Source organism: Acinonyx jubatus, chromosome A1 (genome assembly GCF_027475565.1).
Source record: "Acinonyx jubatus isolate Ajub_Pintada_27869175 chromosome A1, VMU_Ajub_asm_v1.0, whole genome shotgun sequence".
NCBI classification, from domain to species: Eukaryota; Metazoa; Chordata; class Mammalia; order Carnivora; family Felidae; genus Acinonyx; species Acinonyx jubatus.
In genome coordinates, this window is record NC_069380.1 from 226,661,954 (window position 1) to 226,687,115 (window position 25,162).

General features: G+C 41.1%; 1 protein-coding gene across 3 annotated transcripts in view; it reads left to right on the forward strand.

Annotated features, from left to right (window-relative positions):
* Positions 1–2,182: 2,182 nt before the first annotated feature.
* Positions 2,183–25,162, forward strand: part of CTNND2 (catenin delta 2) — a 933,243-nt gene continuing 910,263 nt past the window's right edge. Inside the window, exon 1 of one of the 3 annotated variants that reach the window (XM_053202070.1) lies at positions 2,183–2,469. In XM_053202070.1, coding sequence (XP_053058045.1) covers positions 2,433–2,469 — 37 coding nt within the window. In that variant the 5' untranslated portion in view covers positions 2,183–2,432. Of the gene's footprint in view, positions 2,470–3,129; positions 3,152–25,162 lie in introns of those variants that run through there. The other 2 variants (XM_053202078.1, XM_053202077.1) reach the window with 2 other exon arrangements.

The following is a 25,162-nucleotide window of genomic DNA, read 5'->3' on the forward strand; positions in this document are numbered from 1 at the left end:
AAAAAGTTTTTTCCCCTCCAAAATCCGACCAAAGCTAAGGTGAGAACAGAGCATCCTTTAAAATATAATGTAGCCTAATGGATACAGTACTGCTAATTTGTCTTGTACCAAGTTCTCTGCAGTAATTGAATGCCTTTCTGAGGACTAAAATAAAAAATATAGTTCGACGTGTGCTGAAATATGGCCCTGCAGTGTCTTCTCTCACAGGGATCGGGAGTATTTTAATATGGAGCTGGCTCTAAAACTTGAAGCCAGACCAGAGCTCTAATTTTGGAGGCGAGACCAAGCTTGTGTGGGCACCTGTAACCCTGGGTTGAGAGGATTAAAAACAAACATTTGCACTGTTGTCCGAAGTCCTTGTCTTAATACTCTTGCTCCTTGCGTTTATTTCTACCTATTTAACCTGTCTAAAACTTTTTTTTTTTCTCTTTGCATTTACTTCAAATGATAGTTTAGCATGCTCCAAAGTACAACAGAGAATAGCCCCGGATAAGTATTCAAGTCATTTAACTTCCTTGGATTATCTCTTCGACACAAAAGAGAAGCACTTTGCCAGGGAGAATCATAAGCCCCCCAAATCCCTCTGATGACAATTTCCTGTATTCTTCCCTGCTTATCTGTGTCTCAGAAACCAGCTCTGGGGAGGGGAGGAATAGAGAAGATCACAGCCTCAGACAGTCTGGGATCTACAGGGTCAGGGACGGCGAGCTGTGGCATGATTAGGAGAAACGTTTGCCTCTGGCCCAGGGTGGGCTGCGGTCTGCCCGCCCAAGTCCTTTGCAGGAGGGGCAAGCCCCGTCATGATACCTGAAACAGGGACACAGGTGAAGGCCCAGAGGACTTTCTTGGCACATAACTTGGGGCTTGTTTTCTAACAGTCCTTTCATCGTTCACGACGTTGATTGTACTTGCTGTATTTCACACTAAGAGAGGCACAGAGAAGTCTCAATGGAGTCAATGAGTCAAACCATGGGGAGATACGGAAAACCAATCTCAAAGTGAAGAGAGCAATGCGGGATCCATTGGAAAACTATGCAGAAGGGACAGGTGGGGGGGTTTCCAGTTTAGCTTGGGCAAGGGGCGGGGGGGGGTGGAGGGAGGAGGACGAGAAGAGAAGGTGCCTAGGTGTGGAAGTAGGAAGACACGAGAGGGGGCTCAAGAGGAGGCGAACTCGTCACCGCAGTCTATTCAAGTTCCAGACTGGACAAAGGTCTTTCTCGCAGTTAAGTTCACATACGTTCCAGATTCAAAACCAGAGGGATTCTGTCAAGAAGAAAGTCTCTCCCATGTGCGGAAAACATGTTTTAATCTAAGTGCTGGGGGTGCCAGAAACAGGACTGGCTCTGTGGTGCGTCTCGCAGATGGATGTCCCGCGTTCTCTGCTCTAGAACAACAGGACTTCAGAACACCCCCTTGCACCCAGTGGCTTGCACCTTCAGCCTGCCCCCTGCCCCCAAGGCGCACACCAGCTGCTCTAGACCCCCCTCCCGCCCCTGCCCCTTTGTCTGCAGGCCGGCATCTGCCCCGCCACAATAAACTGTCGGCTTCTTGCACGTGAACCAAGGAACCGGCCCAACCCGGGGTTCCAGGCCTTCCCCGGGCCCCTTCCGGCTTTCGCCAGGTTGCGAACAGCCACCCGTCTCGAGGCCCGGCAGCGCGTTCGCCAGGATGCTCGGCCCTCTCCCAACCCGCGGCCTCCTCCCCTCTCCCCTGCTGCTGCTGCTGCTGCTGCTGCTGCTGCTGCCGCGAAAACCAGGAGAAGTGGAATGCGCACGGCGAAGCGCCGCGCGGTCGCGGCGGCACTGGGCATGCTCGGCGCCCAGGGCAGGTTTGGGCGGCGGGGCGGACGCTTCCTCACTAGCCGGGCGCCCGAGCCGGCCGCCGAGGCATAGGTGGAGGCTGAGGCTGCCGCGCGCCGCGGGAGGAGCCTCGCCCTCGGCGGCGGCGGCGGCGGCGGCGGCGGCGGCGGCGGCACAGGTGGCGCGGGCCGCGCGCGGGGCGCAGCACGGGAGCGCTCGGCGCCGGGCGCCGCGGCGGCCCCAGGCTCGCGCCCGTGGCGGCAGCCGGCCGAGCGGAGCGCCGGGCGCGGCGGCGGCGGCGCCCGGAGCCCCGAGGAGCCTGGAGGAGCCCGGAGCCCGCGGAGCCCGCGCAGCCCGCGCAGCCCGCGCAGCCCGCGGAGCCGGGCAGGGGGCGCTGCGCTCGCCGCGCTCGGAGGGGCCGCCGGGCCGGGCGCCGCGCACTCGCGTCGGGAGCCGCCTCTCCCCCGCGGCGCTCGCCCCTGCTCCCCGCCAGCCTCGCCTGTCCCGCGGCCGCGCTCAGACAACAAAAGCGGAAGATGCTGCACTTGGGCAAGGTCAGGACCTTGCCCTGAAGCCGGGCGGCGGCGCGCACGCCTTTTCCCGGACTGAGGAGCTGTCGCTGGTGGCGGGTGCATGTTCTCCAGGAAGCAGTCGGGCGCCGCGCCGTTCGGTGAGTTGCTTTCGCTGGGCTGCCGGGGCCAGGCGCATCCTCCTCCTGGGCGCCGTCCTCCTCCTCCTCCTCCTCCTCCTCCTCCTCCTCCTCCTCCTCCTCCTCGCCGCCGGTGGGGGGTTGGTCCTCTGCTCCCGGCCGGCTGGCGGCGGCGACTGCTGCGCGGTCCTGCCAGCCGAGGGAGGACCGCGATCGCGCCCGGTCCCCTCTCGGAAGACGGCTCTGCCTGGAATGGGGACCAGGGTTAGTGCCTTTCTCGGAGCGGTTAGCAAGTGGCTTCTTGCGTGCTCCCCCTCCCTGCCGCCCCTCTCCCCCGGAGGAGGCGTATATAGGGCAACATCAACAATACTGCTCCCCGCCACCCTCAAGAACATACCCGTTGCCTTCATGACGTCCCTAATATACGGAGAAGACGGGGTGGGGGTGGGGAGGACTTCCCTCTAGTCTTTTGCCCTTATGTTCAATGTCATTACGATGTTTGGCTAGAACAAAATGGAAATACTTAGTCATATGCGTCCATGGCCGTTTCTTCAGTCTCCCGCTGCTTGCCAGCCCCAGAGCCCCTTTGGTCTATATTTAGCGGTTTCAGAGGAAGCCTTTTCAGCTCGATTCACAGGTTTCGGGGGCTTCTGCGTCCTGACAATAGATAGCGAGGCTCTGGAAAGCGCCGCCTGAAACCCAGGTTTGGAACGCTGTGCATGTGTGTGGGGAGACTGCGATGCGATATTTGGGGGATCGGTAATTAATGGCTGAAAAGCAACGCTGCTTTTCTCTTCGCCGACCTTCCTCTTATTCTGGTGTGTAATGTGTTCTCATCGATTGCTGCTCAGCTGGTTCGAGCCACTACGTTCAGAATTAAGTCACCGGAGAGGTGGTGCAGCCTCCCCGGTCGTGTGGTAGGAAAGCAGTCTTGGGGATTTTTGGGGTGTGTGTGTGTGTGTGTGTGTGTGTGTGTGTGTGTGTGTGATTCCAACAAAGGACAGCTACTTCCCAGATGCCTAAAGTTGTGTTTCCTTGTACGTGCAGGGGTAGGGAAGGGTGTGGAAATAAAGAAAAAGAAGGGCAGGCTGTGGTTCCAAGATGTTTTGTTCCCCTTATGTGCTTGGGTTGAACTGATCTAATTTGCTTTGGCCCTGAAAGGTGTTGTTAACATGCATGCCTAATGTTATCAAGCAAATGTGTTGGTTTAGAAAAGGGATAGGGTACAAGCAGACTGTCGGGCCTGACATGCATAGATTGTCACTTTTCGGAACTATGTGACCAGTGTTTAAGGTGCTTCTGCAACGACTTCCATGAAAATAGGGAGGTGGTCCAACTACCCAGGAGTTCTCTCATTGTGCATCTTTCCATCAGTAGCTCAGGGTCCGGTGGTAGTCCTGTTCAGCTCTTTGCAGTTAGTAATTCACCTACAGGATTAAAAGGCTTTCAAGCCGCAGCACTTCTAAAATCCCATGGAGAAGTGTTTGATATGACTCATGTAGAATTACAAGGATGAACCTGTGCATGATTTTGGGGGCTCGTTCTGTGAGAAGTATGACACATAGGGGTAGGCATCCTCAGATGAGGACTGGGTGCTTTACACTGCCCTAAATTCTCTTTGCCACATGCAGAATCCATGTTTAATGCTTTTGGGGGAAAGGTTAAGTGGCATCCTTCCTGCTCTGTGGGCCACAGGATCTCAGGACTTGAATGAAGATGCTTGTATCTGGAGTTAGACGGTGAAATTTGGGAGGCCTGTAATTATACAGCTAGGAGGGGTCAGCGTTGCAGGAAGCCCTCTACCGCTTGAGTTAACTGAACGGTGTGATTAGCTTTACCTGGATCCTGTTAGTTTCACCTTCTACATGTTTAGAAAACTTTCCAAAAGCACTTTGAACACACCATTGTGTTCGTTGCATTGTTTTAATACAAGATTTCTTTCAAGAAGAAGCAGAAAGTGAGGGAGACAGATTTTTTTCGTTTCCTTTGGAGTCTGCTGTTCAGTTTTAAATGTGATTCTTAAAGGACGAGTGGATACTGTTCTGTGCTTATGTGTGTACGCAGACAGGTGCCGGTGAGCAGGAGTAAAACTACGTGTGTTGTATATGTGAGTTTCATGTTATATTGTAGATTGAAAACGATAGTACCTGATTGAATGGCAATTGTAGTACGTACATGAGGTTGTTGCTCTAATAAAATTGTCATAGTCTTGTGGAAAGGAGTTATTTAATTTCGTGAATGTTTGTGTAGTTGTACAACCTAATCATTATAGATGTCACTAATGTTTTCATTGTTTGTAATAAAAGTCATGCACTGCCGAATTACAATATTTCCATCAACTTCACATCTTCCACAGTAGAACACAAGCCAAGTCTTTCTCCCAGTGAAATGGTTCTTTGGTGAGAAAATGAATTTCAAATGAAATTAGTTGGAAAATGCAATTTATAGTTTGTTAAATAATTTCTGAGGATAATATCACTTTCATAATGACCTTTAAAATTAAAAATGAAGATATCATATTCTCAAATATAACATTACTTTTGACATATAATTGAGAATGCAGTGCTCTCCTGAAAATATTGTAGAACGTGCTCCTTTCCACGGTGCTTTATCAGAATTCTCTTTTATACAGTACGCATTTATGTAGTACCGTTGGAGAGTTCTCTAGAGGAATTTCATCAGGCTTTCCTTATGTAAGAAAACAGCAAAACTGCATTTAAGCTAATTTATTGTAATTTGCTTGTCCATAAAGTCAGGTGTGCTTGGTATGGACTAGTGTATCTGGTTAACAAGACAATTGAACCAAAATTAGAACTGTTGCGTTTTGGACATCCAAAAATGTTTTTCTTCCTTCTTTTTCTCATGACTGTCCACAGAAGATTTGAACATCCATTTATGATTGTTTCTCTATGTGAACATTATTTTTACTTCTGTAATGGGGAATGGGTGCTGTGAGTATTACTCTTCCTGAAAGTGTCTTTTTAATGAAGATTGTTATTTTTGAAAGATGCCAGATAGTTGAGAGCATTTAAACTGGAACACGACATTCGGGGATTGAATTACTTCTGAATTACCAGTCAGAGCACGAAATACCAAGAGAAGTCAGGCATATATTCTTAAATCCAGTAGTTCCGTTGAAGGTGTGGTACAGTGGGTCCTGGTGGGCGGATTCTCAGGTCAGAAGTACGTTTTCAAGCCAGATTCTTCAGTTGGCTTCCATGATGGTTTTCATCATCCATATTCCAAAGGTGTTCTCAGTACTCTGAAAGCTCTGTGAGAGGTGTTATGTGGGTGTGGGTGAAAAGTTAATTTGAGGGGGAGCAGTTCACGATATTTGTTGCTGGCTTCTGATTTTTTTTTTGTATTAATGTAAAATATTAAACATGTCATAAGTAAATCATTTCTATCACATTGTCTGCCAGTCTAGCCTACTGATTAATACACTGCCTGGTTGGGTTTAATGAATCTAATTATATTCACAAACAGTACCTCTAACAGAGGAAACTCAGAAATATTTGATCGTACTGTGCTTTTAGTCCATTAAAAATGTTAAAACTCATAGCAAAAATGTGTAGTTATGACACTTCTAGTTGTTTATCTTTTGGTCACGTAGCTGTTAAGTATGCTCTCAAGCTCTTTATCATGGTAATTGATTTGTAAGAAATGTCTTAGCTATATTAGGATATTGAAGCTATACTCTATATCAATTAGTTTTTGACAAATTGGAAATAATGACTAAATAAATGAAATAGTACTTCCTGGAAGCTTTCCATCTTAGACACATATTCACATGTATCCCTTGGTGAGATTCCTCAAAAGTTATCTGTAAACTGAATTATATCTATTGAAACTTCTTATTCCCTTAATTGTCATTTCATATCAGAAATACATTTCTAGAGGAAAAAGTTGGGCTCTGACCTACAATGAATATTGTGTGTGTGTGTGTGTGTGTGTATGTGTTATATTGTATGTATATATTGTATATAAAACACATGTGTAAAATAATGAAATATATTTATGTTACAGTGTAATGCTATTTGGGATTCTGTTTTATGCGGGTGCAGAGATGTGGAGAGAGTGTTGGCTTTGGGTGCGTCCCAGTCTGTCTCTTCTCAGCTGTGTCCTTGGCCATTTATGTGATACTCAGACTTTAGCTCATTTTTTTTCCGCTGTAAAATGGGCACAACAGGACAGAATATCTGAAAAGATTGATTTCAGGATCAAGTAAGTAAGAGCACAGGTGGCTTACACATTATGAGCATTTGCATAAACATATGAGATATATATCTGCATATTAAGGTGGATAGTTGTGCTTCATTTATGTATTATTAAATATGTCTTACAAATCATTTATGTATTATTAAATATGTTCTATAGTCTACCACCCTCTCTAACAAAAGTGTTCAATGGATATATTCTCTCCCTACTCTTATTGTAATATTACTTTATTATGTAGCTTGGCATATAAAGTATACCAAGTTTTCTAGTCTACAGCATACCAGTCCTTTGAGTATTAAAATATATATTAGTTAAGCTAAAAGAGAAGTAAATTGTATCTACCAGCACTATTATTAATAAAAAAGATTCTAATCAGAGTCAGAAATTATAAAACTTTGATACTCTCTATTAATGTTTATATTATTCACCTGATTAAGATCAAATTTTCTACAAAGATTCACATTATACAAAGAATATCATAGACAGTTTAGGAAATACAACCTCACTTTCTGTGAAGTCAGATACTAAACACGTGCTCTGTTTGGAACCACAGGGCATGAATCCCATAATAATGTCATTGTAACAAAGATAAAGAAACATTAAACAGCTAAATTTATTATGTAAATAGAAGACTCACTCACCCCCACTTCCTCACTCAAAGCAAGTTTTTTTTTTAAGTTTATTTATTTATTTTGAGGGAGAGAGAGAGAGAGAGAGAAAGAGCGAGCGAGCATGCATGAGTAGGGGAGCGGGGCAGAGGGAGATAGAGAGAGAATCCCAAGTAGCTTCCAAGTTCGGCACTTAATCTCATGACCATCAGATCACAACCTGAGCAGAAATTAAGAGTCAGTTGCTCAACCCACTGAACCACCCAGGCACCACTAAAATCAAGTTTCTGAAAATAAAATGTGTGTTGTGGTATCTTGTTGACACTAAAGGATAATTTTCACTTGCCATCTAATTCAGTAACTTTAGTAAAGTGTCCTACTCCTTTGGGTTTGGTTATGGGAGCTCCTATAGAGCTGTGATCACAGGAGAACTGTGATCTTGAGCAACCTAATTTTACCATACTAAAGCTTGGATGGATCTTAGGATTTGTTACAGGATGTGACCTGTTTAACAGGAGACTAATTTATCTGAAGTCAGAAAAACATTTTGACAATAAATATAGTTATTTATATTCAAATTTATGTGTTGTTGTGGGAACTGCCAATTATGTTACCAGAGTAAAATACATGTTATAATAAAAGACCTTTCTGGTTTTTGGCTCAAAGTGAGTGGTAAGCCAATTATGTTTGGTTAAATGGATTTAAGTGTCAAAATGTCTACAGATTTTGCATGATACAGAATACACTATTAAAGGGTATATTTAATTTGTAGCATTAGATGATGAAGAAGAGATGGAATTTAATTCCACCGTGGAAATTAGCTAATACATTTATCCCGCATAGGTAAGGGCTAGAGTTTTCTCATTAAGAACATTTTTTTGTGTGTGTAATAGATGTGATTATCACTACTGTCATTAGAAAGTTGATCCAATAGGTGTATATTAAGAAAAATGCATTTTGTATGCATGTTTTATTTAGTTTATTCTTTGGGTTTTTGTGGTTTTAAGTAATCTTACGATGTTTATTTTAATCTTTTTTCATTTAAATGTTCAACATCATAAACCACAAAAAGCTATACATTTACCTTAAATTATAACACGTGCCAAAATGTGGATTGTCAGGGGTCTTTAAGAAACCCAATAAATATTATCCCAGCACCCTTATAGTTTCTGAAAAAGTCGATATTTTGAAAGAAAAAGAAGTAAAGGAGTAGCCACCGTGGACGAAATAATCAGGTTTGATTAGAGATAGTTTGATGTGATGCCAGATGACATCCCAGGGCCTTGGCCTTCTCCCCTCCTCCCTTCCCACAGGGACAGAGCTGTCTCTGAGCCCTGGAGCCTAGCCTAGACTCTCTGCAGGCAGGGAGTTCTTTAGAGGAAGAAGGAAGGAACTAGCCAAGCTGCTTCCTTTATTTTTCAGAAACAGAGGAAGTGAAGGTATGGAGAGAGGCCATAGTGTCACATGAATTAAGTTCCCTTTACCTGGAAGGAAATATCAGAAGTAGGAAAGAAGTGTTCCTCATTGACATGCTTTATAAAGAATTCTGGTTGTAGAATTCTGGATATAATAGCTTCCACAGTATTTTGCTTAGAAGTTGAGCTCTTTAAATATTTTATGGTATTTTGACACTATATCAGGAATTATCTGATGCCCTGGCTGATTTATAGAGAGTATGGTCCATGAAATTCAGCTGATTTATGTATTGCCAACTTTAAAATAACGCATTCTCAGTGTTTCTTCCCTACTCTCCACGTTAGACTTTGACTGCCAATAATTGGGTGGCCTTGTAAGTGGTGAGAATTGGGCATAAAAGGGACAGTGTCAAAATGTGACTTCCCAAACCATATATAAATGCTGATCCATGCCAGCTGTTATTGACAGCACTTTCTACCTCAGTGTAGATAATTAGAATTTGGCTGGCATTTAATGTTTTAACTTTTAATAGAAGCAATAATGGACACCGTCAAGAAGAAAAAAGTGAATTTCTAAGGAAATGTGATGTTTTATTTGACTCCGAGCATGACTACTCAACCTTAAGAAAGCTCACTTCTTAAAATAAATTTTCTTCTTCTCTCTCAAATAGTTTGTTTGGACTTTCAAACATTAGAGTAACCTAGCAGTCATTACCTTCAGCAATGCAATAATTTAATTCTCAGAAGAATAACTTCTTTGGCAGCAATCCAAGTCTCCCAAATACAAAAAAGCCAAGATTCAGTCTCTTGTCTCTAACACGGTCCTCGCTGGTGGCTCTGGTGTTTGTTTGTTTGTTTGTTTGTTTGTTTTTTTGGGTTACTGGATAAGGAGGTGGGACGAAGATTTCCAGAAAGGCAGAAAGGTGAAATGGGCGTCATCTGAAAAGTCTCAGAGACAATAGAAATCATGTCACATGTACCCAGGTCATAGAAGGTGATGCAAGAAGCCTGGTGCTTGTAGTGTGTGGATCAGACTGTTTGGCTTGAATTGGGTTGGAGAAAAGTAATAATGTTAAATCCACTGTAGATGCATAAATATATTATGGCACCTCTACCCAAAGGAACATTATACAGTTGAGAGTTATCTCTTCTAAGACAGCGGGGAGTGTCCATGACATTGAAGGTTAAGAAGAAGGTTAAGGTTAAGAAGGAAAGCAGAAACCTATATTGAATATGATACCCAGCACACATACCCATATACACACCCATACAAACACAAGAACATCATGTTTATGACAGGCTTCAAGGGCTTTGTTCATTGTATATTGTCTTTCCACCAAATATATAATAGTTTATTATGTATTACATCATTACACAGAACAAAAGTATGCCTTTAAATTTGAAAAGGATATTGTATTTTTGCTTTGGGATAAATTTTGTTAATTAGCTGAATGCCTGACTGAAATTAACAAGGCGCATCCTTCATTCAGTGTATATTACATATATTCTGTTCAGTTCTACACCTACATTTTCTGTTTTTAAAGTTAAGAGATGTTTTGAGTAGGTTTAGCAAGTTGGTGTCTTCTTGAGAGCTGTGCAGCATATTAGTGAAATATTTTGTCTTTTTCGAATAATGTTTTATTATTTTTTTCTGTTTTCAAAAGTAATGTGGATTAATTAAAAATTTGAAAATATAGTAGTGATGAAACAAAGCTAAAGTTCATGCATATATCTCAAGCCACAGAAATGACTGTTTTTAGCAGAATGCAAATCCATGTACATTTTTAAATTTAGAAGATCCCTCATATTCTGTTTTGTTACTTTTTAACACATAAAGCTGCTTTTTTCATATGATTTGTATTCATTTTTAGTGTCTGTTTTCCATACCTTTATGTAACATCATTTACTTAAATAACTTCCTATTTTTGGAGATTGATGGCATTTTTGTTTTTTGGTGGTATGTGTAATGCTGTGATTAAAGCTACATAGTTTTCATCAGGCTATTTTCTGTAGATTACTTCCTAGAACTGGATGTTTTCAAGGCTGTTGATAGATGTTGTCAATTTGTCCTCCAGAAAGGTTATATAATTTACATTTCCTTCAGCGAGGCAGGAGTGTGCCAATTTCTCCATGATTTCAACAACTGGGTATTTTAATTAAAAAAAAAAAAAGCGAAAACAAATTCCAATTAGGAGGAAAATTGTGTTTTTCCTGTGATTTAATTTGCCTCTCTGTGACTATGGCTGAGGTTAAATATTACATAAGTTGATGACGCTGTCCTAATTCTTTTGTAAATTGTCTTTTTGTATGTTTTGCGCATTTCTGAGTTGGTTTATCTGCCTCATTTCTCATTGTTTTATATTATTTGTCTATAGTAGTTATATTACCTTTGCCAGGTTTTATCAATTTATTAACCATTTTATTCTTATTTTTAAAGCATAATTCTAAAGCTTGTAGTTAAATGTATTCCTTTTTCCTGGGGGGAGGGAGTCCCTCTTTAAGGGAGCATTGTACCTTCCCCGATTTTCTTTGTCCCAGTAGTAAATATGGTAATGGAGCAAATGGTGGAGGGAGTATTTAATAGTTGTATTCTGACTTGACTGAGTTCATATCTCAACTGTTCCATTTTTCTATTAGCAAGTGGTAAGTTATTACTGAGTGCCACTGTTGATAGAGGGCAGGTAACTCCTGTGTCTTCAGGCTGTTGTGAAGGCAGATTAAGAGACTATGGACCTCACATACATAGCAGAGAGGCTAGTATATTTGTGAATCTCAAACACCTTAGTTATTTCTACTCTTCCTTTTTTTATTAAAAAATTTTTTAAGCTGATTTGTTTATTTTGAGAGAGAGAGAGAGAGAGAGAGAGCGAGCATGAGCAGGGTAGGGGCAGAGAGAGAAGGAGAGAGAGAATCCCAAGCGGGCTCCCCATTGTCAGTGCAGAGCCTGATGCGGGGCTCGAACTCATGAACTGGGAGATCATGACCTTAGCTGAAATCAAGAGTCGGATGCTTCACTGACTGAGCCACGCAGGCGCCCCTCAACTGTTAAATAATAAAGATGACACATCTTTTTCTCTAATTCTGCCTTTTGCTTGCTCCACAGGAAGCATAATTAGGCACCTGCACAGGCTTAGGGACCTGTGTATGACGGGCCAGGTGTTTGCCACGGTCTGGGGCTCACAGGTGGAAGGCCTGTGTGTGTGCTGTTGTCATCCCCACTGTGGCCTCGCTGAAATAGTGTTTCAAGTTCTTTCGGAAGAGTAAGGGTGACATTCTTAGGCAAATATATGATTTTCTATTTCACGGATAATATAGATCCATATGTATATTTCCCTATGAAATCATATGTGTACCTTTTAGTACATGCACCTTTCTCTCTGGTCACATAGGACCTTGCTTCTTTCCACCCCCACTGCACACCGGTAATCTGTCTTTTTATCATTGATTCTCAAATCTTCGGATAATAATCGGCACATAGTAAACACTATGTGTTAATCATTGTGCGCTATACATACATTTGTTTTCATTGTCAAAACTGGTTCATCAACTAGGGTCTGTTTGGTTTCTTTCAGTGCATTTTGGGCACTGGAATTCTGGAGGGAACGCTGAATTAGGATTCTGAATTTGGGATCCAAATCATGAAATCATTTTTGTTCTGTCTTCTGACCTTGCATCTGAGACTATTTTCTCATTCGCTTATTAGGGTCAACACTTACAGTATTTTTGTGAATGTGATACTATAATAAATGTGAAAATGCTTCCGGAAATGCTATCATAATAAGCATTTAAGTATAAAATACATTCCCTGAAATTTTTGATCTGCTTCAGGGTTTTTGATTTGTTTTGTTTTGTTTTGTTTTGTTGATGAATTGGACCGGACCAAAAGATTTTCTTGTCTGTAAAACTAAATCTCTGACCTCCATTATGAACATGGTTATGAAGTGGTCAGTCCCCTAATGGTTGTCAAGATGCGGTGACATTCCAAGCTTAGACCTCACTTAGAGGAAGAATTCTCCTTTATCCACCACTGGAAATAATTCCTGTTGTTTCTTTATACCACTTCAAAAATTATGTCATGCCAAATTGGCTCAAAAAAAAGTTCTATTTTTTTTTTCTCTCTGCACAGATATGTCCTGCTTAAAAGAGGAGGAGTGAAAATGAAGCCCTATTGTTCCTCAGGGATTGAAGTCTGTAGAAATGTCCCCAGAATATTATTTTCTCTCCTGGTGGGCTGCTGAGTCTGGCGCCTGGAAGGCTTTATCAGGACAGTTTTAGAGGTGTGAACTGAAGCTGGCTTCCATTTTTCTTTTTTTTGAGCATATTTCCTTAAATCCTTTGAACAACATTTCAGAGGATTCTTATCACTCTAACTGGTTGCCAATAGGAAGAAATCGTGTGTAAACTTATGAAAACAACAACAACAACAACAACGAAACTTTAATTTGTTCCCTGGTCTCAAAACTTGAAGGAAGTAAAGAAGGGAAGTTTATATCCCTTCAGTGAGTATGTTACTTAGTAGTAAAGGTTTAGGTACTCAAGGGGAGATGCTAGTCAATCGTGGTTTTGCTTGGGCTTCTAGCAATTTCAGAGACGGTTCTGTTTTTTGTTTTTGTTTTTTTTAATTTAGCTTCGGGTAGGTTGTGTGATGAATTGTACAGTGATCCTGTGCTTCTGGCTGTAGCAGTTGAGAGGTTCATGGTGCGCTCTTAGCTTGTCCATGTGAACCCCAGAAAGAAACAGGGTGTAAGAGGATATGGGGCAAGGGGACAGCTCGGGGAACCTGACCCTTGGGTGATATCCCTCCTTCATCTGCAAATACAGACTGTGGAGACAGAAGACTATGTTCTGGTGGCTTCTGATAGAGGGGTGGAGGGTTAGTAACACCTGAGAAGAACTGTGGACGTTTTAAGAAGTGAGAGGGAGCAGGAAGCTTCAACTAGTTTTTGGTAACAGAATGTTTTTCGATGGGCTGGTCAGTTGTTCGTGGACTAATCCATTCAGTCAACACACCTGGCCAAGTATAAGGTTGGAAGAAGCGATATGATATGTTATACTTATATGTTACACAGAGTAGCAAGTGACATACGTACACGTTAAACAGAGCAGCAAATGACCTGCTGCTCCAGGGTCGGATAACCTGCCGCCCGCCCCCCCCCCCCCCCCCCCCCCCGGTGGTTTAGCCTATTTCTCTAGTTGAAAAGTGACTGTATCTCTGTCCTCTTCAGACTTGGACTTCAAGCTGAGCATGCCATCCCCGAGCACACCTTATTTCCTGTCACTTCTCTGAAATCCTTCCCTGCCTTCTGAGTGCCAGGTCTGTGAAAACGTGTTATATAATTGCTCCCAGGACTCGCGATCTTTCCGTATGAAGCATAAATGCTTTGCATTTGCACAGTGTAATAATCCGAGTTTTATGTGGCTTCCCGGCGGCTTGTCAAAGTACACATTTTATACCAGTGGTTGTATTCTCTCCAGGTTGGCAAGTGGGAGAGCGGGGTGATAACCTGATACAGTGCTGTCTCAGCCTAACAGGGTGTGGGAGGAAATACAAGCAAAGTTACTCCTTTGGCTTGTGTGGCTTGTTGGTCCCGGCAAAGTGCTCCCCTGTGTTTCAACTTTTGAACGTGAGGCTGAGAATTTTGAACACAATGTAACAGATTTTTGAACCAGTAGTAGGTTTTGTCATTTTTGCTTATTCTCAGAAGCTGCTTGGGTGATACTACGTCTGAGTTTGAATATACATGCTGTTCCTTGCAGTCAGTTCTCATTGGAGCTAATTGAGATGTAATGGATTCAGGATTTGGTGGCCAGATGAGTTTTTTGTTTGGTTGTTTTTAGCTCTGACCCAACGAAGCTGCTTTTGAACTTTGAGTTATTTTCAGTTTCTCTCACTGTCCTTTATGCTTACACAGAGGCGTTGGGTGTCCTTGCTTTTTCTTCTTACTTTTTCGAACGAATTGCTTTGTGGACTTTGAGGGATAATTCTGTTTCCTGTTTGTTGCACCTTATTAGTTTTCAATATGTATGCCCGTGACTTACATTAAGATGTTGCCTGTGTACCGTAGGAGTAATTTCAGATTTTCTGCTTCATAATTTTCATGTAAGTAGATCTTTGTTACCTGTGTGTTTGCTACTCATGCATCTTTGAAGACAGGTATCATTAGGCATTTGAGACGAGGTAGGGCTGCTTCCACATCCATTGTAAGGCACTGAGAAGGACAGTGAAGGCAGGTGGGTCGTCCTGGTGTATGCGTGTGGTGCCCAACGCTTTGCGGTGACTCTGGAGGCACGTGGAAATGTTTGCCATCGTCACATTCAGAAGCTAGGCTGCACGTGCATATTAGGCTAGAAAGTATAGATGCAGGGTGAGAGGTCAAGTGTTGTGATATGCAGATGTACGCGATTATAGAGAATACTGTGATGTCAGAATTTGTGAAGCTGGTGTGTGTGGCTCACCAGAAGAAGACAGTAGAACATTTTGACAGTGGGTCTGTAGGCAGCTCTGTAGCGCTGAGTAGATGCTGGGTGGCATAAATATTACTAAACCCAAAGGTAAGGACACACCAGGTTTCCCTCAGCTGCAGAAGTTCAGGAAAATGTCCAGGGGCTTGTCTTTTGTGGTGGTGGAAGGACTTCACTAAATGAAAACATTATACCAGGTAGTCTTAGCTCAGGCTGCCATAACAAAATACTGTGGACTGGGGGGCGTCATCAACAGACATGTATTTCTCACAGTTCTGGAGGCTGGAGAGTCTGAGTTCGAGGTGCCTGCTGATTCGGTTCCTGGTGAGAGCTCTCTTCCTGGCTTGTAGATGACTGCCATCTTTCTGTGCCTTCACATGGCATTTCCTTGGTTCATGTATCTTTCTCTCTTCCTCTTCTTATAAGATCCTTTATCCCTTTATGAGGACCTCAGCTCATGACCTAATCTAGCCCTAATTATCTCCAAAGCCCCAACTGTAAACACCATCACATTAGAGTAAGGCTTCGATATACACGTTTTGTGGGGATACAAGCTTTCTATCCATGACAGAGAGCATAGCAAGGTCTCGATGCCCAGGAAGGCCCACATCTGATGGCAGATTTGGGGTGTTTGATATTGAATTGATCCCTAAATGAATGAGAATCACTGATTGATAACCTGGGTCATTACTCAAGGTATTTTTAATTATTTTTTAGTTCACTTTAAGTCTTTGGCTTTGATTTCTAAATTATAGAATGTGACACACAGAACAATTTGCTAGGTAGAATTCCTAGACATATATTTCTTTTCTTTTTTTTTAAGTTTGTTTAGGGACGCCTGGGTGGCTCAGTCGGTTAAGCCTCTCACTTCGGCTCATGTCATGATCTCGTGGTGTGTGGGTTTGAGCCCTACGTCAGGGACAGCTGACAGCTGACAGCTGACAACTCAGAGCCTGGAGCCTGCTTTGGATTCTGTGTCTCCCTCTCTCTCTGCCCCTCCCCTGCTCTCACTCTGTCAAAAGTGAATGAATGGTAAAAAATGTAAAACAAATAAAGTTTCTGTATTTACTTTGAGAGAGAGAGAGAGGGAGAGAGAGAATCCCACGCAGGCTCCGCGCCATCAGCACAGAGCCCAACGCAGGGCTCAGACTCATGAACCTTGAGATCGTGATCTGAGCCAAAATCAAGAGTCAGATGCTTAAACCTGAGCCACCCAGGCGCCCCCTAGATACACATTTTTATATTTATTAACATATGCTATTCCAAAGTTTTTCATTAATATTTTTAAAAATTACATGGATGCTCCTCGTCTTGGTTGACCCTTCCATCTCTTACCACCTTTAGTCTTAAAGATGTGGATCCAAGCTCCTGTCACTTCTTACCAAGATTTGTGTAGCAAGCTGCCCCCCCCCCCCCCCCACCGCCTTTCCTGTGCTTCCTTGAAGTTTCCCTCCACAGTAGCCGGACGTCTCCTTTTAAGTCTTCTCATATCTTGCCTTTGTTTAGAAGCCTCACAATGATGCCAAGAAAAAGGTTCAACTTCTTCCTGTCTTGTCTCACCTACATCTTCTCCCAGTGGTTTATTAGGCTGCAGTCCAGCCAATTTGGCCACCTCTCTGTCTCCCCTACTCATTTCCCTAAAGCTGATCCTCTCCTGGTGTCTCACCTAACACTTACCATTTTATTTTCTTCACGACATGTAAGAGAATTGGAAAGCATCTCCTTTGTTTATTGGTTTGCAAGTTTATTTTCACGTCTTCTCCCATTTGAATACAACCTTTTGGAAGGTTGGTCATTAAAAAGACTTTAAAATTTGGGCACCTGGGTGGCTCAGTTGGTAAAGTGTCCAACTCTTGATCTTGTCTCAGGTCATGATGTCGTAGTTTGTGGGTCTGAGCCCCATGTCCAGATGTGTGCTGATGGCACGGGATTCTGTCCCTCCTTCTCTCTGTCCCTCACCTGCTTGTGCTCTCTCTCTCTATCTCAAAATAAATAAGCTTAAAAAAAAAAGACTTTAAAATTCATCCTATACTGATATAGTAGCAGGAGGAACTTGCAAGGATTAATGTCTGCCTGGCTTCGAGTAGCGATCTTATGTAGGATAAATTTTTAATACGCAGTAATCATTGAATCATATCACAGATGTATGTTGAAATGGAAGACAAGATAGAAGACAGATCATCTATCACTGAATGAATGTCAGAGACCAGTACGATGATTAGTTAGTAAGAGCTGATGCGTTTCCATGTGTGGATCTAATATAATGCTTTTGCCTAACAGGTCAGCTGTCATAGGATTTCCTGGCATCCTCAAGTATGGTAGGCTGTTTTTCAAAGGCAGATTAGCTCATAGTAAATAGGATACAAATATGCCAGGAATTTTGCTGCAGGAGGACATTAAACTTACTTTTAGAACAAAAAAATAGAACTGTACAAAGTACAAAGTTTACTTTTTCATGGAACAGTATTCATCATCTTAAAGCAGTGGAGTATGAAATATGGAAATGTTGATTTAGATGAGAACTTCCAGGATATTCTTTTGTCAAGACATTATCTTAAAGTATTGATGAATGTAGGCAAAAATGGGAAAAATGATCATATAGGATTATCAGAAGTAGATTTATTTTCATAAGGTGAATTTATTTAATATTCCCTGTTATATTTAAATTGAAGATACTGTCTATGATTTGGAATATTGTCAACTGAAAGAAAAGTAAATTATTTTGAATTACTACAGCCTTATCTAAATGTTACTCTTGGCATAAGCCCTTGAATGCTATATGTTGATAATTTTGTGACTTGTTTAATAAAGAATAAATGGCAATGTTTCAGGGATGTGGATTTTTTTAACTGCTACATATTAAAATATCACAAGCCAATTTATGTGACTTCAAGAGTGATATTTTCATAATTGCATATTTGCTTCTATTTCCTCTCATACAGGAAATGTCTACAACTTGGAGTTAATATTAACAGAAAAATAAGTATTTGCTTTTACACACTTTCATGTCTCATGTTAGGACTCTGCTGTCACAAAATCCCCTTTCTATTTAAATTAGCTATGCTTTTAGTCAGATTATTTGTCTTTGAAAAACAAAACCTCCACATAGCACATTTGATTGAAGTTATTGAATTAGTGTCATTAGGTTGAGGAAGTTCCTTTTAAGTAACAGGAGTATTTTAGGGTGGTTTTCTTTTCTTTTCTTTTCTTTTTTTTTTTAATTTTAAAGTTATTGCTACCCACTCAAGCAAAAATATGGATTAAATTGTTTCCTGTTGTCTTGGCTACATATTTCTGCACCTTTAGCTTACGAATTTCTCTGTAGATGATGTCTTAAAATAATTGACAGGTTAGTCATGGAGAGCAGTTTGGGAGTTTGTAACAGGAAAGGAAGGTGTCATCTGTGACCTTGTCTAGATGCTGGTCACCTCAGGAGCTCAGCTCAAGGTAGCAGGCTCCTTGCAGTGTTTACCTGTTGACATTCAGCATGCTAACAGTGTCAGCTTTTGGCATGGAGCCTTATTCAGAGAGAAGTGGGGCCCTCACCTGATTGTTTACCAAGGGCAGTACATGTCTTGAGAAGGTTTTTACTTAAGTCATCCTGGGAAATGCAGGCCTACATTGCTATATCATTGAGAGTATTAGGTAGATCCATGTGAAATTGCTGACATGCAACTTTCTTTGACCTACAAAAATGGCAATTGAAGCCAAATCATTGATCTCGTTAATCGAGGAGTTAATTAATAATTGCAAAATAACATCTATACTTTTTTCCTCTTCAGTTCACCATTTAGTCGGTTAATAACAAATAAGGGATTCAAATTCTCTTGTGTTTATGAGTACTGAGGGAGATGTGCCAACTTGTGGCTCATGGGGGAAACCACTGATTGGATTAAGGTTGGCAGGACTGGAAAGAATTAACTTTAATCCCGGAGAAATTTAAGGAACTGTCAGCTGGTATGTTTGGCCCCAGGGAGTGGGATGCAGGCTGTCACTTTCTGCCCTAGATACTTACTCTTATCTTTATCAATGATTTTACTGGGGTGTGTGTGTGTGTGTGTGTGTGTGTGTGTGTGTGTGTTTAGCCTAGCTATAAGCTTGTAATTTTGGTTTTTAAGCTACATAGGATTTATTTATTTATTTATTTAAAGGACAAAATAAATTAATGTTCTCATATTTTCATGAGACTCTTTTCTAACTTTCAATGATTTTTGGTTCTTGCACTTTAAAATGTCATACGGTCATTCTAAATGATGTTCGAAGTCATATAAAAATGCCATTGATTTATACAATTGAAGCTCCTCAGTCTTGTCCAAACGTTTACTTCAAACTGGATATGCTGGTAATACTAAATTGAGGACATTAAAATATACTTTAGTTTCCAAGAACACAAGTAAGCAATTTATAAAAATTATTATTTAAGAAAGTCCAGCTTAAAGCCTTGATCTGATGGGTTGAAAATGGCATGTGACTTTTGTGGCTTCCTCCCTGAAACCTATAGGCCTCATCCAGTCATGAGAAAAACATCAGGCCAGTCCCAAATGAGGGACATTGTACAAAATATCTAGTTCAGTATTCCTTAGAACTTTCAAGGTCCTCAAAAACAAGAACAACCTGAGACATGGTTAGAGCCAAGAGGAGCCCAAGTAGACATTAAGACTTAAAGTGCTATAGTGTCCTGGATGGGATCCTAGAATAGTAAAAGGACATTAAGAAAAAACTAAGTAAATCTGAATGAAGTATTAGTTAATAATAATGTGTCAAAACTGGTTCATCAATCGTAACAAGTATACCAATGTAAGGTGTTTATAATAGGGGAAGTTGGGTGCAGAGTATATGGGAATTCTGTCTACCATGTTTGCAATTTTTCTGTAAACCTAAAATGGTCCTAAAACATAAAGTTATTTATCTTTTATATCTAATTTTTAACACTGTAAGTTTTTAAAATGCCTGCTAAAGGATTTCAGCAAAGGAAAGGATGTTTCTGTCTCATTTTAATAGGCTTGGATGTTGTCCTAATATTTTTAAATTGTTATTCAAATTGATTTATTAGCTACTTGTTAAATACTAAATCAGCGTAAAATATTTTTTATCATCTATGTTGTGGATTTATGGTTAAGGTGAGAGAAAGGACAGAATTTCTTAAAATTATAGAAAAAATAATGAAAAAGAAAATTTTTGTTTGATGATGTTTACAGTCATTAGATATGGATAACTCATAAGTGGCAAAATATCTCCCTTAATGTATTTTGTGTAGTGGCTTTTATAGAAGCCAAGGACATTGTCATCTTTTGTTTTGAAAATATTTTAACAAACAAAATATATACATACATATTTTTTGAGTAGGCTCCACTCCTAGCATGGAGCCCAATGTGGGGCTTGAACTCACGATCCTGAGATCAAGACCTGAGCTGCCATCAAGAGTTGGATGCTTAACTGACTGAGCCACCCACGCGGCCCCAAATGAAAATATTTTAACAAATATTTTAATAGGACTCTTTTCCTCCTCCCGTTTACAAAACCAGAAACAAATATAGTTAGTTTTCATTTTATCATTTGTCTTACTGAAAACTTTGATGCCTTGTCTCTGGCCTTCTTAGGCAACCTGCACAGCCCCCAGGATGTACCTAGAGTTAGAGTTACCAGATTTAGCAATGAAAATACAGGATCCCTAGTAAAGTACGAATTGCAGATAATCAATAGTTTTGCTTGTTTTTTTTTTTTTTTTCCCCAGTGTAAGTATGTCCCGTAAATGTTGCATGGGGCACACTTATGCTAAAAAATTGTTTTTCTGTAGTTCAGATTTAACTGGATGTCCCCATGTAGAATCTTATGGACATGATAAGATCTGAAATTCTGTTGCTTTAATAATATTAACAATAATAATTACAATAGTTGTTGAGCCTTTAGTGTATGTTTAAGACTCCAACACTTTCCTTGTAATAAGAGACTTTCTTTTGGGTTTATTAATTCTTCAACATCACTATCTTAAATGCCACTTTCTTATGCCAAACCTTTTAGTCTTAACCTCGGCCCAAAGTGGACTCTTACAGAGCTTTTGTTTTTCATTTACTGTGGAGTATTTCATATTTTCGCCTTTTATAGCAATCATCTGCTAACTTGCCAGACCGTGACTTTGAAGAGACAATCTGTGATGAACCTGTGGACACCTCAGACAAAGGAGTATAATATATTAAAATTAAAAAAAAAAATTTTTAATGTTGATTTTTGAGAGAGAGAGAGAGAGAGAGAGAGTGAATAGGGGAGGGGCAGAGAGAGAGGGAGACACAGATTCACAAGCAGGCTCCAGGCCCCAAGCTGTCAGCACAGAGCCTGACGTGGGGCTAGAACTCATGAACAGCGAGATCGTGACCAGAGCCGAAGTCGGATGCTGAACCGACTGAGCCACCCAGGTGCCCCTGATATATTAAAATTTTTATGATTGAATGAGGAGATTGTGTATTCATTAGGATAAGCTCAGTTAAGTTAGTTTAACAAATGGCACCCAAATTTCAGCAGCTTAAAAGAGTAAAAGTTGGTACATCTTCAGCATGGTTGGTGAAAGGTGGGAATGGAGGCTTGGATCATCCTAGGCACCCCGGGCCCCTGGCCAATGGATCTGGCTTCTTAGTGAATTTTTCCATGATCATTGAAGTAGGGAAAGGGGAGTGGAAAATTGAGTCATCTGTCACTCAGTCCTGTATCATCAGGTAGAGTGAGTTGTGTGGCCATGCTCAACCTTAAATGGTGAGGGAAGCCAGTCCTACCATATACCCTGGGTGGGGAGAATCTGGACACTGGTGAACAGCCCTAAATACAGCATGGACACAAATGTTGGTGGAGCCTTTGAATGAGAGTTGGACAGCTTAGAAATACTTTCACTGTAGGAGTTATTTGTGAGCCTACAGCTTTTATTGGTAAAACAAATATTGCTTTGGAATTCTTGTACATAAAATAAAAACTGAGGATTTTGTATAAAAATGTGAAAAAAGTAAATGTCAAAGTCTCATTGATGGCACAGAATAGGGCGTGAATCATGATTGGGAATAAATATTATGATAATGTGCTCAAATGAAATGGTAGCACACTCCAAAGTAGTCTTGCTGTTTTTCAGTATTTCCATGAAAATTAACTTGTCTAGAAATACTGTTCCCAGATGTTAAGAGAAGGCAGATAAAACTTTTCCTGTATACGCGCACACACACACACACACACACACACAGTTTTTTAAAAATAAACTTGAAGACCTGATTTTTACATTTTATTTTGGTGGAAACAGTGCATCGTATCCAGAGACACTTGCCAGTTTTAAATGTCTCTCTTTGTCATATCCATTTGTTTTCTGTTCTATACTGACTCCCTGTCATTTCTCCCTGGCCCTCCTGTCCTTGCTTATGCGTCTGTCCCGAGGACCCCAGGGGTCGGTGATGCTCAGGTCAGGTTCTGCTGCTCCCCTTGGCATCCTTCTTGCGCTCCCTTCCATGCGGCACTGTCTCCATGGAAACCACAGGCTACTGGGCGGGCAGCTCCTCGGTGCCGGGTGGCTGGAGCTGGCAGAGGCAATCAAAGAGAGAGGAGGCCTTGAAGAGCCCTGGAAAAAGCTTCCAGTGTAATTGCAGAGACAGGACCGAAAAATGTTATTAATTTGAGACATCCAGGCTTGTGGCGAAACTCCCGGGGGCCCCCATCTCTGCTCACGCCTTGCAGAAGTGTGCTCCTGCATCCACTGGCTTCCTGCTCCCGTGGGCCAGTGTTCTCCTTTGGGGTCTGAGGAAATTTGGGGAGGACCAAGGGAGTGTCAGTGCTGTGTAGCTGGTCACAAGCAGCAGACTCCATTGGCTCTTAATATAATTTAGATGTAGACACTGAATTTCCTGGTCACTGGATCTCCAGGCTACAAGCTTCAGTTCAGGGTTTGGCCATAAGTTGTCACTTTTGCAGGTGTGCAAGCATTAGAGGAGTTTTCTGATGGAATTGTACTATTTGAGATCTGGATGGTTGAACAATGACCAACATTTGCTTCTGCTTTCTTCTCTAAGCATTGATCTCTCCTGAAGGTGGGAGGTAAACAGAAGTACAAATTCCTTCTGTTTCTTGGGTTGCAATGAATCCTGCCCTATTTGGACCTGACCTTTTCTCTGGGGATCTCATCCCAGAGACAAGTGAGCAACCTTTTACAAGAAATACACATACTGGTAAGGAGAGAGAGCAAAGAAGACAGAGAAGAAATTCTTTAGGGAACAGACCTGAGGAAAATATGTAATATTTATAATAGTGTTTTTTATAACTCTGTTACACCATGTTTGTTAGTACACACTAATGTAGTTTTTCAGGTATAAAATGAAAAACAATTCAGAAAGGATGGAATCACATTTTTGAGAGTCCCTTATTACTTCCAAAATTTCAGTTCCTTTGTGTATGCCCCTGTGTGTGTGTGTGTGTGTGTGTGTGTGTGTGTGTGTAACATTGTTAAGCTATTCTATAAAACAGTTTTAAAAAAGAGAGCATGAATAGAAGATAATTTTCTTCTGTGTTTCTTTTCTTATATGCAGGATTCATTTATTTGATTCCACTGCACGGAAGGTCTCAAGTTTGCATGCTACTCTTTGGTGCTTACATATTTTTAGATATTAGGTGGATTTATATGTAGTTTTATTCCAATTCGATGTCTTTAATTTGAAATTGTATTTTTTCTTGCCTTTTACTATAGCGCATTTCCCCAAATGCAATAGTGTTAGTCCTTCTCATTTGATTCTCTTATTATATCTTTGTCTCAAAGATCAGTGATACTCTCAAAAGAGAATATGATGACAAATGATGAAGATCATAATTATTATTATTGAAAATGAGGATTTTTCCCCCTAAATCTCTTATTTTCCAGCTGTGGATTGGGGCTTGATACGAAGCAAGAGCTTCTCAATAATAGATCCTTTAAATATTGGAGATGATCTACAAACATATTCAAATATTGGTGATCTGCTTTAAAAACTATTTCCTTATCTTTTGAAATCTGCTTCTTTTACAAATTAAAGATGGTTTATTTCTTAGATTCTTAGTTTATAATGATCATTCAAAATTATTTTGCAAAGTTAACTTTTGAGACATAATAATTAAATTTTAGAAAATTAACTGAATGCCAATTAAAACAAAATAGCAAAATTTGAAGAGTGTATCTAGTGTAGTACATAGAAACCAACTTTTAGCATTTAATGCATATATTAGAAAAGAAGAATAATTGATAATGAATTAGCTAAGTGTTCATGTTAAGATATTAGGGAAAAAAAAGGAGATGGAGTAAAATGAAAGAAAGCAGTTAAAAGACAACTATTACAAAGATGCATACTACAGTCATTCCTAAGTATGATTTAGTAATAGGAATACGTTTTATCGGTCACAGACCACTTCAGTATTTACAACAGAGAGGATTTAATATAGGAGATTGGTTACATAGTTGAGAGAAAAGCTGAGAAGTCAAACAAGGAGTCAGGGAAGTAACTCACAGACTTGCCTCAAAGCATGACTCCCATTAGCCTAGAGCAGTGTTTGTTGTTGTTCTTTTAAGTTTATTTATTTATTTTGAGAGAGAGACAGAGACAGAGAGAGAGAAGAAGGGGGAGAGGGCAGAGAGAGACAGACAGACAGACAGAATCCCAATTCCAAGAAAGCTCCTGACTGCCAGCACAGAGCCCTATGTGGGGCTCTAACTCACGAGCCATGAGATCATGACCTGAGCTGAAGTCAGATGCTTCACTGACTGCGTCACCCAGGTGCCCCTAGATCAGTGTTTTTCAACCAGGGCCTGTGTGGTCCCTCTCCTCCACCAGAGGACACTTCGCAATCTTTGGAGACATTTTGATGGTCATCACTGGGTGGGAGGTGCTGGCGGTATCTAGTGTATAGAGGCGAGGGATTCTACGTGCACAGGACAGCCCCCTCTAACAAAGAATTGTCTGGCCCCCAAATGTCAGTAGTACTGAGACTGAGAAACAATGACCGTGAGAGATAGGAAGA